The sequence below is a fragment of the Zophobas morio genome, unplaced genomic scaffold (assembly GCF_036711695.1).
Source record: "Zophobas morio isolate AGI-343-1 ecotype UQ-CSIRO unplaced genomic scaffold, CSIRO_AGI_Zmor_V1 ptg000012l, whole genome shotgun sequence".
In the NCBI taxonomy this organism is placed as follows: domain Eukaryota; kingdom Metazoa; phylum Arthropoda; class Insecta; order Coleoptera; family Tenebrionidae; genus Zophobas; species Zophobas morio.
This window is the reverse complement of record NW_026972117.1, coordinates 15,631,287-15,643,379: the sequence shown is the minus strand read 5'-3', so window position 1 is coordinate 15,643,379 and position 12,093 is coordinate 15,631,287. Positions and strand designations below refer to the sequence as shown.

At 32.2% G+C, this 12,093-nt stretch overlaps 1 protein-coding gene across 4 annotated transcripts in view; it reads left to right on the top strand.

Annotated features, from left to right (window-relative positions):
• Nucleotides 1-12,093, top strand: part of Sls (sallimus) — a 195,337-nt gene that overhangs the window by 97,553 nt on the left and 85,691 nt on the right. For all 4 annotated transcript variants that reach the window (XM_064054558.1, XM_064054555.1, XM_064054554.1 and 1 more), the window contains one exon: nucleotides 10,850-10,963. In XM_064054558.1, coding sequence (XP_063910628.1) covers nucleotides 10,850-10,963 — 114 coding nt within the window. The remainder of the gene's footprint in view (nucleotides 1-10,849; nucleotides 10,964-12,093) is intronic.

Genomic DNA, 12,093 nt, shown 5'->3' with positions numbered 1-12,093 from the left:
GCAATACGGTAAGTATAACTACGTGTTATTTAGCTAATGTCTTTTAACTGTTATCACATAATGCACTTTCTATGTAATAGTAGTATCTGTTTAGAAACTACACTAAATACTGTTGTTTTACAATTTAATAATTCTTCGTCTTCCACAGATACGTTTTAGTAAGTTGTGTTTAATGTAAAATATTGCACAAACAAAAAGTTTTTAAAAGAATTGTGATACAGATGAAGGTGGATTCATAAACTACGAATATAGGGGAGCATATTGTGGCATTTTCAGGATTTAATTCAATTATCTCGCTTAAATGGACCCTGATTTGCTTAAAAATTGTTCTCTTAAATAATTTAACCCTCAAAATATGTCTCTATTTTTCATTAATTTTTTAAATCCTCGACACTTTTAAAAAATGACACCATCTGATAAATCCGTTTATAAATTCCAAACGAATTCAGAAACCGCTTTAAAAATCAACCAATGCGACTAGGAAACTTCAAAAAGTCTAATCGTGAAAACCGGAACCCAAAATCTTCTGCCGTTTCGGAATTATAGGCCGTCAAATTTTAAATGTGGTTTTCGAGTATCAGCCAAAGAAAAATTTCGCTTAAAATAGTGAAAATATTCAACAACTAATGTCAGAAACGAACTCAGCGGTGCAAAATTAATCTAGAAACCGAATTTTAGTCGGATCGGATTTTTTTGACTTGATTTTTTCAAAGGGATCGTATTGTGACATTTTTAGGATTTAAGCTGTGTTAAGCTATCTCCCTTAAATGGACAGGGACACCAATTTGCCTGAAAATTCCTTTCTTTGGTAATTTGACCCTCCCGAACAAAAAAATGAACGCAAAAAATGTTTACGGGACTTCCACACCTCCGAAAATTGACCCCGTCCGATAAATTAATTTCTCGATTCCAAACGAACGTAGAATCCGGCCTGAAAATCAACCAATGTGACTAAAAAACTAACGAAAATGAACTTGAAAACCTTTTTTTAATGGGATCAGAAAAGTATCATCTGCCAAAATGTCGTAACAAAGAGAGCTACAGACTTCAGCAACACTCATTCATCATCTCCCATCTGAATCTCAGAAAGATAAATTTGATTTTTAAGTTTGAAAGATTTCGCTTTAAATAGTGAAAATAATCAACAACTGATGCCAGTCGTACAATATTGGTCTGGAAATCGAATTTTAGTCAGATTGGAATTTTTTCTTTTGACTTCATTGTGTCTAAGGGTTCGTATTGTTACACTTTCAGCAAGTAAGCTTTGTCAAGCTATTTTGCTTAAATGGACGCCGATTTGCCCGAAAATTGCCCTTTTTAGTAATATAACCCTCCTAAACAAGAATACGAAGTCAGAAGATGTCTCCCGGATCTCCAAATTTTTTTTTTGATTTTGTAAAATGCGCAAAAAGTCATCGTCCGATAAATCGTTTTGTCGCTTCCAAACGAGCGTAAAATCCGGCCTGAAAATCAACCAATGTGACTAAAAAACTTCAAGAAATCGAACTTGAAAACCGGAACCCGGAATCTTATGTCGTTCTGGACTTAAGTATCGTCAAATTTAAAATTTGGTTTTTGAATATGAGTTAAAGAGAAATTTCTTTTAAAACAGTGAAAATATTTAACAACTGATGCCAGTAACGGGCTCAGTGGTATATATAGACACCGAATTTCAGTTAAGTCGGAGTTTTTCCTTTTGACTTTATTTTTTCAAAGAGATCGTATTGTGACATTTTCAGGATTTAAGTTTTGTGAAGCTATCTCGTTTAAATGGATGCCGCTTTGCCTGAAAATTGCTTTCTTTAGCAATTTGACCTTCCTGAATAAGATTCCGAACTCAAAAGAGGTCTGCGGAACCTACAGATTTGTTTTTGATTTTTTTAAATACTCGACATTTCCGAAAAACGACATCGTCCGATAAATCCGTTTATCGATTTCGAACAAACGTGGAATCTGACTTGAAAATGAATCAATACGACTAAAAGACTTCAAGAAATCGAGTAGTGGAAACCGGAATCCGGAATCTTACGCCATTCTGGACTTATGGACCGTCAAATTTTAAACTTGGATTTTGAGTATGAGTTTAAGAAAGATTTCGTTTCAAACAGTGAAAATATTCAATAACTGGTACCAGTAAAGAACTTAGCGGTGCAAAATTAGTCTAGAAACCAAATTTCAGTTATATTAGATTTTTTTGACTTCATTTTTTTAAGGGATTGAAATTTGCAAGATTATATATAAATATAAAATAAAAATAAAAGTCACAGTGTAAGAAAAAAAACTGTCGCATGAGGAGATCGAACCGGAGACCTTCGCTATGTTCAATGCGATTTCGAGTACGCTAATAAAATGTTATTATATAATTTGGTAAAAAGTCAAGATGGATTAATAAATAGGAGTTATTTTATAATATTTAACTGGTGTTTACCAAGCTAAATTTTGAGGTCATCAAATTGTTGTTAAGTAAGATTAGTGCAACTTCCACAATAAAATCTAAGCTGGAAATAACCCTAAATTTTTCGAGCTAAAAATTCCTCCTTGCAAAACACCGCCAACAACACATTGAGGAAAATATTTTTTACGTATTTATAAATTTATGATCATGTCGTAGCACCGCAATAAAAATCACTAAGTACAAAACATCTCCGACAAACTTAAAAAATAACTCTAGATGATTCATGTTTTGCACTAAAATTAAAACACAGAATTCAAGTTTCAATCTTTCTCGATAGATGTCTACGTTGACAGAAAAATGCGAAAATCGCCGTGCTACAAAACAACTCGAACAAAAAAATTTCCAATTTATCCGCAATGCACAACCTTTCGCACCAGGAAACATATAAATAGACAACATAAATAAAAAACACCAACACGTACACCTGAAATATTGCACAGTGTATACATCTAAACATAAAATGAAAAACGATTTTGAAAAACTTCCCGAAGCAAATTAATTCTACTCGTCAAAAATAAACCAAAAACTCTTCCGAGTTCAGTGTGCCCCACCCGTGCCAAATAAATTTAATTCTTGGCTAAAATTACAATAGTCAAATTTTCGAAATACACCGTGATTCATTTAAAATCTGCATGTATTTCGTGTTATGAAAATGAAATCCAACCTGTTCGGAAAGCAATAAACACTGCTAACTTTAGCCTCTGAATGAATGATTTGGCACAATTTGCGCCCAGGTATTACTCACATTTTCTAAATCGGATTCTTTGTATTTTTGTCATGGTCGACACATTGACGACCACCACAATTCTCCGAGGATAGCGATGACATTTTTTATTTCTGGTGAAAGCATAGATGCAATTAATCCGAAGTACATATGTAAACAATTGAATCAGGAGATGGGTTACACGTATGATGGAAACTTGCCCAAAGTGGTCCGAAAATAGAAACGTATGTGAGGCATCTTGCGTTAATTCGATTTATTTGGAGTGTTAACAGCGGATATCTGAACGAGGGATGAAGAGATCGATTGTACCAGCACCTAGTTTGGAAAGTAATGGTTTATTGTTGCTAACGCTATGTATGGAGAAGTTTATGGTTAAAGGAACACTTTTTGTTTGAAAAGTTTAACGAGTTCCACATTTTATTAGTGTTGGAAAGTCTAGATATATCGAAAAATTTTGTTTTCTGGGTTTTATTATTGTTTGTCTTGTGAAGTTAGCATTGGGTAATATATATAAATCATGACATTTCAAAAGTAGCATTGAAACCAATGGAAGCCATGGCATGTGAGTTCTAAGAATAAAATTCGACCTAATTATATTTCTTGCAAACAAACTTTTTGCAGTTGAATTGCGCTAATTTTAAGAAATAAAATTGGTTTCCGGTTGTTTTGTTACACTTAATTTTTCGATTTTTCTTTGGCATAAAAATTAATTAAATATAAAATTTGTGCACAGATTGTGAGGCATGAATAGACTCCCACGCATTTCTTTAGAAACGTATTATTTTTCTACCATTTATGTAATAAAAGTAATTTAATTTAATTTTACTTTTTAATAATTTGTGATCATTATAAATACTACACAAATTTTATGTAAGACAATTGAGCCAGCTTTACAAATATTAGGCCAAGTCAATATAAATCTGAGCCAAGAACAGATTAGATAGAAAGATTGGCCTAAGCTTATTTAGATCGAACTTTATTTTTTATGATAACATTTATAAGTCAAAATAAACGTAATTGTGGACGGTTAAAGTACCTGTGAAGAAGCATGCTACGCATATGTTTTAAATGAACTTTACTATTAGTAGGATTAAACAATAAAAATTAAAACAATAATTTAAAAAATCAAGGCGGATTCATAAACTACAACTACAAGAGTAGTTATTTTATGAAATTTAAATAGGGGTTATTTTACCATGCAAAATTCGATTTGACGTTATTGTTGGAGAGGATGATCAAACAAATTTTAGTTAGCGTTTTACTATGTACTTAAAAAGTTCACAAAAATGAGTCCGCTTATTTTAGACCATAAACTTTTTAAATTATTTATTTTTATTGTACGGTGACTCTTAAATATTTCTAAGTGTTGCTGTAACGAATGTTTCTGACAATATTAACAACCGTAGGCGGAAAAATCGTATTTTTTACACAAGGCTTAAAAATACAGATTACTTTCTTGATAGAGATCAACTTTTAACCTCAAATGTCAGTAAAATAAACCGACTGGAAATAGATTATCATTGTGCAATGCAGGTTAACTTGGCAACATACAAAACCTATGAGCAATGCATTTTGTATGAGAAATTTCGTGGAGGTGTGGTCACTTATTCTTATTATTTAATCGAATAATTGAATTGTTAATTGAGGACGATTTTCTTGTTTTCCGAATTCGTTCTTGAATGTTTCGTCGCTCGAAGCCCTGAAGAACTTCTCCGAAACTGGTTGACTGTAATAAGACAATAAATCAAATGTTGAAATATTTTTCTGGAGAGAAAAAACCGTGACCACTTTACATAATGTGATAGATAGACAATGTTTAGAAAATTAAAACATTTCCAACAGATAATATATAGAAAATACATAATTTTTTACTTCCCGAGCGTAAGCTAAGGAACGGCTATTTCATGTTTTCTCGACGTTTCATGACCCCTAGTGTATGAAAAATACGAGTAGGTCTCCATTTCCGGCGGTCTGTCTTCCGTCTGCCTGTCGTCTGTCATCTGTCATCTTTCTGCCGTCTGTCGTCTTCGTCTAATCAGCTAATCTCCGGAACTGCTGGACTGATTGTAAAAAAAAAATTAAAATTTTGTATGTACTGTTTTTAGGAATATCGTCTAGATGGTAAAACGTTAATCAAAATAAATCTAATTAGGCTCATCAACAATGCGAAGACGTCAAATTTTATAAAATCACATACTCCTGTATTATGGTTTATGAAACCACCTTGAGTTTTTTCCGGAAACATTAAGATTTTCGCAAAAAAAAACAAAATTGTAGAGCAATCTTTTATAGCAATACTTAACGGAAAGTTGACGAAAGGTTTATAAGCTCCGTGCTAATAACGCGAAGGTCGCTAAGTCGAGTCTCTCATGGACCATTTTTTCTGACACTGTGACTAGTATTATCTAATCATCTATTTGTTTTTTTTTTTAAATTGGAAATCTTTGACTGTACTTCCGGAGCGTGGGAAATTTTGAATTTCTATTTAATATACATTCTAAATATTTTGTATTCGGTAGTATTTCCTATTCAGAATCAACAGTAGTCCAAAGTCAGGATGACCCAACCTGTACGATTTTTTAATCAATATGAAAAATCAAAATTTGTCAAACTTCCTCGAGTTCTAATAAAATTGTAAACTTTCCACAGATACAAAAAAAAGTAGTCTAAAGAGTTTAGACAGTACTTCCCTCGCTGTCGGAAACATGACGCCTGCATGCCTATTATGTTTTTTCTGTGGCGGGGCAATTTAAAAAAAAAATGCGATGACGTCATCAAGATTTTTGCAAGGACACGTATATCAGTTTGGATAGATGTAGTGAAATAATAAAAATAAAAGTACTGTATTCCCGAATTTTCGGGAAAATGAATTGGGTCGTCTTGAATATTGATTTATAATCAATAAAATAACGAAACAGTTTACTCATGTGTGCATTAGCAGAGACGACGCAAAATCATTTATGTATAAGCATTCTTAATTTAAGACAACAAGCGGTAACACTTGTTGAGATTGTACACGTGGGAGTCAAACAGAGAAATTGCAAACAATACCGATGGTTACCCAGACTTTTTTATTGCTTCCACTTCCACTTCTTATATAAAACATTGGATTTGATTTTAATTTTTCATGGTGTAATTCACAACTTGCGATGATTAAATACGGTACTTTTGACGAATGTCTTAATTTGATCTGTTTTTGCGTTTCTTGGCTCGTTTCCGATTGCCTATCTTCTGTTGTCTGTTAGGCAAACAATTTCTGTGAAAAATGTTTAAAGAAGTCATCTTCGAAACTACTGGACCGCTAACTTACAAATTCAGTAAAACGTTCGTTGTATTAAGTAATAAAAAATGTTCATAATACGTAGTCAGTTTGGCAACCTATTTAAACATTTATGATGGCATTCCTGATTTTCAAAGTGACATTTATGACAGCTTCCATCGCCTCAACCAATCAACACATTTGTTAGGCGTGGTCATGTCAAAATTGACAACTGTGAACCGACGTACTGGCATGGATGCCAATTATTCAAAATTGCCAACCCAAAAATTTGCTTCAATCATTAATGGTCACCAGGTATTTACATAAGGGATTCCATTAAAACACATTAATTTATAAATTAGGTACAGGGTGTTAACTAAAATTAATTTTTCTTGACTTTTAAAGTATCAATTATTATTGAAAAGTACAGTTCTTAGAGAGGATAGTGATTTCATACACATATGTTCACTTATTTTTACAAGAGCCTAAACATGGTATCAGGTTATTTCGATAGAACTTCCCTCATCCTTGAAATATAATACAACAAATCTCGCTTCTTTAAAAAATTATAAAATTGATAACCTCTATAAAGTAAAAACCAATGGCGTAATTAACACCCCGCACAAGTGTGGACAACATGAAGTGATATATATGTAAAGCAGATAACCAACGGGGAAAAATATAGATATTTTCAATTTCTCAGTACAAGCTTAACTTCGACTGTTTATGTTTATAGTTCGAAAGAATTAAACTATCAGCAGGTTGAGATTACAAACATCAGCGGTTAAAAGAACATGAAATTTGATAATTAACTACACTCAGTTACGATATTTGTAAGATTTCACAGAATTCGGATTTTGAAGTTTCAGTTTAAATTTTAAATATTGTTATACAATTTAGATGTTTTTCCCAAAAATCTGGATGCCAAGGGTAAAACACTCAACACGGATTCATAAATCACATCTTCAAGAGCATGTTATTTTATAAAATTTAAAGATTATTATTCGGCCAGAGTTGTAAGATGACGCTATCATTTTTAAGCGAGGCCATTAACAAATAAATTTTGATAAACAATTTATCGTGTTTCCTCTAAACTTAAAACATTTGCAAGATTTCAGAGCATTCGGTTTTTACTATTTCGAAGTTAACTTGTAAAATACAATATTACACCGGCCGACAGATTTTTTCGTAGTCTAGGGTTCCAGAAAAAGTAAAAGCAGTCAATCGTTCAATGGAGTCGATTACAATACTTCCTTAGCTTACGTTCAGAAAGTGAAACTATAGATAATAGCATTAACAGTATAAGGAAAAAAAAGAAAAGACTGAGGCGGAATCGTCCTATTCACCGTCGCTTAAAAGAGCTTGTTATACAGCTGGGAAAAATAAATGTGGATTCATAAATCATAAGTACAAGAGTATGTTAATTAAAAAATTCAACTCGCGCTTACTGGGAAAAAAATGCGGGGGTGATTAGACCAATTTTGGTTAGCGTTTTACCATCTACATATAATTCCTAACATACGTATAAAATGTGAGAACAATTGGCCCATTAGTTTCGAAGATTATTATTATCTGTCTAATAAAAATCGACACAGATGACAGACTGAGGATAGACACAAATTAATTTAATGATGTCCTTATATTATTATTACATGGCACCTGTAAACTGTTTTAATTTTTCTTAATCTATAATTTTTGTTGTTATTTACTTACTTCAAGAGAGTCTGTTTTATATATTTTATAATTTCATACTTTTTTGACGTTTTATAATTAGTAGACTCTGGCAAAAGTAGGACTCCCGTTTCCGTCTGTCTACTCACCCTTGACGATTTTATCAGACAACTAATTTCCGAAATTACTACACTGAATGTTGTAATATCATCTAGGTGACAAGCCAAAATTTTTGCTAAATAAATAAATCTATCCCTTTTTTAAACAAAAGTTTAACTGAAAAACTAAAAAATCAGGTATCCTGAAACTTTGCACGCACTTTAATGTTATCGTAAACAATCAGAATTCTTGCTTGAAATTTGTTTGTACATATATGGCTCGTAATTTGTCTTTGAATCCGCGAAACCAAATTTTTGTAATATTGACAAAATACTAACATTGATTAAATGCTGCAGAACAATTAAAATTTATTTATTCATTCCCTCTTTAAATTTAATAACATACTCCTGTACTTGTGGTTCATGAGTCCGCCTTGATTTTTTACCGTCGGCATGCAGATTTTCGCAAAAAAATCCAGATTGTATCATCAAATTTTAAACCCGTATAAGGGCACTTGACGTGTGGTATTCGCTAGTAAAAATGTTGAATTACTAACACGAACAATTTTTTTATTGTCCAAGTCAGGATTCACCCCATTTTCTAGAAAACCTGAGAATACAGTAATGTTGCCCCCGCCTATACTTGATAATAATAAAATAAAAATTATCATAGCAGCAGCAAATGCTACTTAAGCAAAATAATATCCAGAACGTTTGCTCCGTTGCAGATTAAATCATAATATTACTCGTCCATTTTCGTATTTTGATTTTACAAAAAATTGCTCTTGATGTATTTGTGGCCAATAATAAACGAATTGAACGAAACTGCTTAGATGTGGATTTTTTAAATTGAAAAAAAAAGGAGACATGGATGTGACATGTGTGTCACTGATATAAAAAATTCTGTTTTTAATTATGTTAAATTTAACTGTGAATGTCATTTAAAAAATAAAATTGGCTTGCCTTGTGTTTTAAAACTTAATGATATGGAACTTCAAGTTGTTAATTTACCGCTAACAAGCTTATATGTTGTATTTAACATATTTTTCAGTCGTTACAAATAAAATAAATACTAACTGAACTGCAATCACTTTTTCGTTATAGTGTGGACACATGTTACTCAATTTTTGATAAATGGGTACGTTTTACCCACAACTGCATCCACATAATAGCCAATTAGGAAAATAAATGAGCGAAATATGTTCCTCTGAAATATGAAAATCTGTTGGCAGAATATATTCTATCTGTCCTTTTTTTAGAAGTATGCAGCAATAAATTTAGATCACCGAAATACACCTTGAAAGTTAAAATGCTCGCTCCAGGCTTCACTTTCAAAGCATACCTGTGCAAGCATATGTGGCGAATGCAATGAGTAACAGCTCAAAAAAATTCACCCCCTGACTCATCCTCTGAATTTCCAACCTAATAATAGCCCCCGTCTCAAAACTTGGCTAGTGCAAGCTCAGTTTGTCAAAACCGCACATTGTTTACACACTTCGAGCCTGAATATGAGGATGATACTTTCAGTGAAATCACGCATGATGACATTTATTTGATATTGAGGCTGTTTACGAATTTGGATCACGCCAATCTGGATCGGTTTCAACAAATCAAAAAAATGTGTTTCTTCTAGAAAAGTCTGTTTTTCGGGATTTTATTGGCGAATTGTTTCCCACGTGTTGCGTGGTAATTGTTACACTCAGGATGTTCTAAAATTGGAAGCGCATATTTTCAGCGCGAATTCCTTATTGTGAGAGTAATGTTGTTTATTTCTAGCGTCTGATTGCAGAAAGCTTTGCTGAAGTGTTCGCATAATTGGACACTTTTCAGGAAAAAACGAATAGTAATTAAATTTTACGGCGTTGGCAAACACTGAAATCGAAAGTGTGGGCAATCAGTTTGTGTTAATTTTGTGATAATGGCAAACAAGAAGCGTTTGTCTCATTTTATGTCCGCTCAAAAAAAAAATAGTGGAGAGAGAGAGAGAGGGAAAGAAAGAGAAGTAAAATCCATTGCGAAATTTAATGTGACAGTGCTATTTATTATTTCTGAAAAAGAAGAAGTCACATGAAAACCGTAGCGAAAAACACCGTTACGAAGATAAAAGAAAAGTAACAGTCTGACGCTTTTCGCTCGTTGCAAGCGCTACAAAAATAAATCGAAAATAAATGGAATAGTTGGAAATAATCCGTTTACGAAATAATTTGATGTGGGAGGACTCAAGTGGGCGCTATAATAACAACACTAAAAAAATATTTGGTTTTCCCTGTGAACAAAAAATGACTTTATCTAATATCATAACTTCTTCTCTAGCAACCAGGGCTAAAAATACCCAAAAACCTCAATACCTCAAATTTTCCAAATTATCTTGATTTGTGCATTGAGATAAAATTACGCCACTTCTAACTTTAGCAGCGTGGCCGCGTTTCTTTTTATTTTTTAATTCGCAAATCAATTAAAAATGCCCTCAACCAAGCAAGGGCAATAAAAACGGTACGACATAAACACATTTGAATCACGCTTTTAGTGGCATTAATCCGCTATTTTTAGAGCAAAAGTAAATAATAAACTCGTGTGAGTTTATATCGAAGAGCTTAATGCATTATTAAAGCCATTTTTCATTTTTTTTATGAACATTTCAGGAGTACCATCTCATATGTATGGAACGTATCGTCAGCTGAAAACCGGTCGAAGGAGCGCTTCACCTGAATTAGAATTCTACAAGCGTCCTGAATCTCCTCAAAATTCTTCAGCTGGTAAGTCGAATGGACCTCGTTGCGGGCTTGATAACACTTATTACAACTGAAAAAGATAGAGAGTGGGGTCGTTCATTACTAGAAATGCATACAGTTACTATTACTATTAATGATTAACTTTGCCATATATCATGATTGCCAACTAAAAGTACTAAAATTTTGTAAATATTATACTATTATATGGACTTACTAGATTTCACTAATAAAATTTTGTTATTTTAAAGGATTTTTAATTAGTATTCGAAAACCAAAGAACTTTTAGCTCTTAAGTGCAATACAAGTTGAATCTTTAAGTCAAAAACGAGATTCTGATCAAAATAATGTTACTTGCTTGCTTCAAACCACGTCTACGAGTATAGCATAGGTAATAATCAAACTTAGAATGGATTTTGTGCACCTTTTACATCAGGTACAATGACGTTTAGATGACACTATAAATAAAAGTTCGGAATTTGCGAGAAAGTGCTTCGTAAAAGCTGTAAAACGTCTGAGCTTAATGTCCACCGTATGATAAAAAATTAAGGTTTATTATTATGCTATGATCTAACTACTGCATCGTTACGTAAATTATTTGCTGTTAAGAGTACCCAAAATCCAAATTCCGCAGAATTTTTTATCCAAATCAAAATTATCTAAATTTTTATAAACTATTTTTAGATCCTGGTACACAAATTTTGTAGAAAAATCATTGTATTTATCACCAGATTTATATCTTTAATTACACATTTTCTTCAATATAAATCATGATCAAAGGCAGCTATGGACTCAAATTTTCAAAAAGTCATGGCTGCCTTTGATCGTATTTTTTTAACTATAAATCTTAGAAAAAAGTAATTATTAAATAAAATACCATGGATAAAATGTAAAAGTAAATATTTACTGAGTTATAAAATTTATTAAATGTAGTTTGGTTATATAGTAAGTATTATAATATTGTATAAATTTAGAAACCGTGTATATTCTCATATCTTTAAATTATTGTGATGGAAAACACATTTCCTCTTTAATGAATTAAGAAAATTTTAAATAAGCTGAATTTTTCACCCCCTTAGGCGAAAGATCGTATTTTTAATTCACCTTTATATATAGAAATTATATGAAGGAAAAATTAGGAATTAATTCTGACCAAT